The sequence below is a fragment of the Anopheles cruzii genome, unplaced genomic scaffold (genome assembly GCF_943734635.1).
Source record: "Anopheles cruzii unplaced genomic scaffold, idAnoCruzAS_RS32_06 scaffold01578_ctg1, whole genome shotgun sequence".
Taxonomy (NCBI): domain Eukaryota; kingdom Metazoa; phylum Arthropoda; class Insecta; order Diptera; family Culicidae; genus Anopheles; species Anopheles cruzii.
The window spans coordinates 176-4,839 of NW_026455163.1; the positions used below are offsets into that span (position 1 = coordinate 176).

The 4,664-nt window shown below is 42.4% G+C and overlaps 1 protein-coding gene across 1 annotated transcript; it reads right to left on the reverse strand.

The window, feature by feature from the left end:
- Window positions 1–3,389: 3,389 nt before the first annotated feature.
- LOC128276555 (protein lethal(2)denticleless-like) lies at window positions 3,390–4,661 on the reverse strand (the record flags this gene model as incomplete). The annotated part of the gene is made up of 1 exon (XM_053015012.1): window positions 3,390–4,661. A coding segment is annotated over one exon (1,272 nt), but the record flags the coding sequence as incomplete, so codon positions are not given.
- Window positions 4,662–4,664: the final 3 nt, after the last annotated feature.

Here is a 4,664-nt window from a genome sequence, read left to right on the forward strand (position 1 = left end):
TAAGGTTTAAAAGCAAAGGAAAATGATGAACGAATGTTGAAAGTGTATAAGGACTCTTTACCTTTAATTAGGTGGTTAAAAGAGGGGTTTCTGAGTTTAAATGCGGTCGTAGTAGCCTTTAAGACGATCCATGTCAAAAACGTCAAAAAACAGACACAACATCGGAAATCGTAAAACAATACAGGATATTGTTTTCGAAAATCGTCCAATCACTGATAGAAATTAAGTACCATCCCTAGCCAACTCATTGAGCAGTATAACCAATATTTTGACTGAAGTTTTGGGTTCCTGAAAGCTGTTTGCAAAGTGGGTGCCGCATTCGCTAAAAACGCATTCGAATGCATCTTTCTTGACAACATTTAAAGCGTTTTCGATAGGATAAAGTGGATTTTGTGCATCGAACCATCACTAGGGATGAGACTTAGGTCTATCACCATGATCCTCAATCAAAACAAGAGGTTAGGAAGTGGTATGAACCTTTTTCTTCAGTTCTGAAACGACTTCATCCAGAAATTGCCTGGAAAGATGTTAGCATCAGTTTTGTGGGATGCGAATGGAATTTTGCTAACGGATTACTTGCAAATTGATAAAACAATAAATTTTGATTATTTTTGTAACATTTAAGACTTACTGAAAGTGAAAATTTGTTAAAAAAGCCCCGGTTTGCAGAAGAAAAACATCCTCTTTCATCAGTGCAATGCACCATGTCAAAAGAGCATTTCGAAAATGGCAAAAATCCATGAATTAAAGTCCGAATTGTTGGAGTATCCACCGTATTCACTAGATTTGGCTCCTAACGACTTCCATCTGTTTTCGAACCAAAAAAAAATCGTGCGCGGAAAGGGTTTTTCATCAAATAATGACGTCATAACAGCTGTAAAAATATTCTGTGACATACTAAAAATATTCTGTCGATACTAAATGGTTTGTAAAAAAAAAAGTAAGTGACCGATTGAAATGAAACTTGACATACGTTCATATGAAGAGTGTACCAATATCACAAAAAAATCAGGTTCGTAGCAGCGCCCTCTGGTATCGAGGCGCAAAACTTATTGAACACGCTAGTATATCTGATTTTCGATTTTTTTGTGGCGTTAGGCTCATTCGTAGAAGATAGAATATAGATAGATTTTGAGAATCAAAGTTACTGCAAGTTCTCCAAGTTCACGCTTGCTGCACCATTTAGAACGACACCGATAGCGACGATGATGAACACTTGCTGATAAAGGCAATACGATCAACAAGCGCAGTCCGGCTTCCCTGAGTCAACACGAACGAGTACACCACATGACACCAACAGATACCGACGTGGATCACCATCCAGCAAAACATCAGCCATCACCAACAACGTGTACATAAGGTGATAATCATCGCTTCCTGACAAATATAGTTACACAGCCACGTATACCTGTATCTGCAACTAGTCCGAGCACCCACATCCCGTACGCATCGCAGTTCCAGGTACCCGCGCCTAGCCGCCTCGACCGACAGGATGCATCGCAGACAGACCCGACGCATCGCAGCCAAGGCACCAAAGATCCCGACCGGACCATAAACCCATGTACCCGCGCCTATCCGCCTCGACCGACAGGATGCATCGCAGACAGATCCGACACATCGCCGCCAAAGCACCATAAACCACCGATCGCCGCGTCAAGCACATCACCGACATGCTTGGACCCATAAACCATCGATACTCGACCCTAACAGGTAAATGCACCTTCGCCGGTTACGGAACAAGTTAGGTTCAGTTAAGCATAAGGAAACTAGATTAAGACAGTCTATTCTGAACATTGAACGAATAAAGACCTGAACGGAATCCTCCGCTCATAATTATATATCGCATCTCCAGTTAGAGCGATAACACCATGAATGAACAGATAGGAGAAACCGATAGATAGAAATAGGAAAATTAGGGATGAGGTAGTCAATTATAACACATCGCTCAATAAGTCCGTAGGATAGCTTATAAAACAACAATATTTTGATATAATTTGTATTTATTCATCAACATAGTCTCCTTTTAAGGCGATACAGTCAGTCCACACTTGTCTAACTTTTCAATTCCATGTTTGTCGCACGATTTGTTTTTTGACTCAAAATGAGCCTCAGCAGCAGCGATCACCTCCTCATTCGAGCCAAATCTTTTTCCCTGGAGCATCTTTTTGAGATCCGCAAAAAGTCAGTAGTCGCTGGGGGCCACATCCAGCGAGTACGGAGGATGAGGAAGCAGTCGGAAGCCTAATTCGTGAATTTGGTCATCATTTTGATAGAATTGTGCCATGGTGGCTTTTGTTCCATTGTGGGCAAACGCGGCACCCATTTGAAAAAAACCATTTTCAAAGCCAATTTTTGGTGCACAATAGTAAATGCACTACCAGTTGATTGTTCATCATCTTAGCTATCTTGTGCACTTTCATTTTGCGGTCACCCATCACGATTTTCAATACTTGCTTGATGTTTTCGGGAGTTACTGCCGAATTTGGGCGACCGGAACGTTCAGCATCATCGGTGTTCGTACGACCACGTTTAAAGTCACCAAACCACTTCTCAACCATTTGCCTCGATGGAGCAGAGTCCGAATAACATTTGTCAAGCCACTGTTTAGTTTGCACGGTATTTTTTCCCATCACAAAGCAATGCTTAATGAGCACACGAAATTCTGATTTTTCCATTTTTTTCAATTTACAAAAGTTGATTGAATTGTTCACACTGTAACTTGGTAAATAATAGTCCGAATGCCATGAAACTTTGACAGATATCGTTTGAAGGTTGGTACTGTCTAAAAATCATAAGGATTCTGTATTTGTTTCGCCATCTATATGTCATCCTGCGAACTTATTGAGCGATGTGTTACATGGTGATTCAGCAAGTGCTCTCTTTTTCATTTGGTTGTAATACAAAAACGGCTGAATATATTTCGATGCTTGAACTTTTATTTGAAAGGTAGATTCTTCACAATTATGTTCATGCGCTTCCCGTGGCATGAAAACCGGGAGTTCCACATGCACGAAAATGCTTAGAGTTCTTTGAGCTGCACGTCTTTATTGTAGTTTATATAAACATGAACTGAACTTGGATCGAGCCGAAACGCGTTCGATCACGCGTGGAATGGGAGAAGAATAAAAAGAAAAATAGAGAGCAATGCTTTGCAAGAGTCATGGCTCGCGAGAGCGAAAAGGCAAAGCCTTACGTGGCGATAACCGGAACGGCGATAATGTACCGAACAATTTATGTATAACGCGTATGGACATCTTGTAGTATACCTTTTATTGATAGTTCAGAACAGAAATGAATAAAGGCTGAAATGTGCAAATAGGCTGAAAGGTAGATTCAAATTCGCATTTAACTAATGTTACTGCATTAGATTCGATTGCAGTCAACGGACATTATAGCGTTGTTAGAACATTTGAGCAATTGTTGGGAGTGGCCACCGCGAAAAAACGCCTTATGGACGAGCATCCGGAAGAAGGATGCTGCAAACCAATCACGTCTGCCGTACTGCATGGCGTAATTAAATGATGGCGTCTCCTTGGGGTACGTTCTCCTCCAACGCGGTTGCCGTGTACATCAACCTGCACCACACAATCAGAGCCTGATCGCGATACCGTTCTTCTAAGTGGTGTCGTAGGAAGACTGCTGTTACTACATGCAGCCGATTCCACTAGTACTGGACTTGATGTGTGGTCAACATTCACATTTGAGATACTATCAATGACGCTGTTCTTCCTATCATCGCACGTCTTTAACCGCTTAAGTTGGGGCGAAAGGAGTAATGACATGGCCTCTTGCGTAGGTGACAATGCAGGCACATCTTCTACTAATGGTTTCCTCTCAGCGTTCGTGATGCTTTTTGCCGCTTGTAGCAATTTCTGCTTTCGAATCTTTGTCAACCAATCAATATTCTCTTTAAGTTTGTACTTCTTTTGCCCTGAAGTTCCGTCACTGCTGGCAGCACCAACACCACAACCAAACGATGATCCTAGGCTGCCACCACTAGCAATAACGTTTACTAAATGCGGTGCTTCACCGTCTATCACGAAATTCGGCAAGGAGCAGTATATCAACGGATGTAGGATGTTGGAGCTTAGAGTCGAAGTAATATCTGTGACATTGTGATCACTTTCGACAGGTCTGATATTAAGATCCGCCGTGGCCAAAGGTGATTTGCACGATGTTATTCCACCTAGTGTGTCTTCTTCACTTGCTTCCAGGATGGCGCTTAAACTGCGAGACGAAGATGAACTCGCTGCTATCTCAAGGGCACTAAAACTTAAGGCTGGTTGCGAGTTCAAAGGACTGAAAAGGCGTCGTCCGCGGCATTCCTCTCGAAAAGCACGTTTCACCGGTGGGAATAATGATGTCTCCTCCACTCCATTATTCTGGAACATTACACCGAATGATCTTTTGGTAGTGCTATTTCCGCTGCTGCCATCTTTGAGATCGCCATCGTCAGCCACACTGTTGACCAATGCGTGCTTTTCTCCTTCAATTGTGCCAATTGTCCGGTTAACCGCTTTGACTGCGCTGGGGGTTGTTTCGTTCCGCTGCACGAAACGCTTGACCGATCGAGGAGTAAATTCAAGCGATTTTATTCTGAAGTGTTCACTAGAATAGGAGTTGCAATATTCGGCAGTACCGCGCAACTGCATCTTTTCATTTGG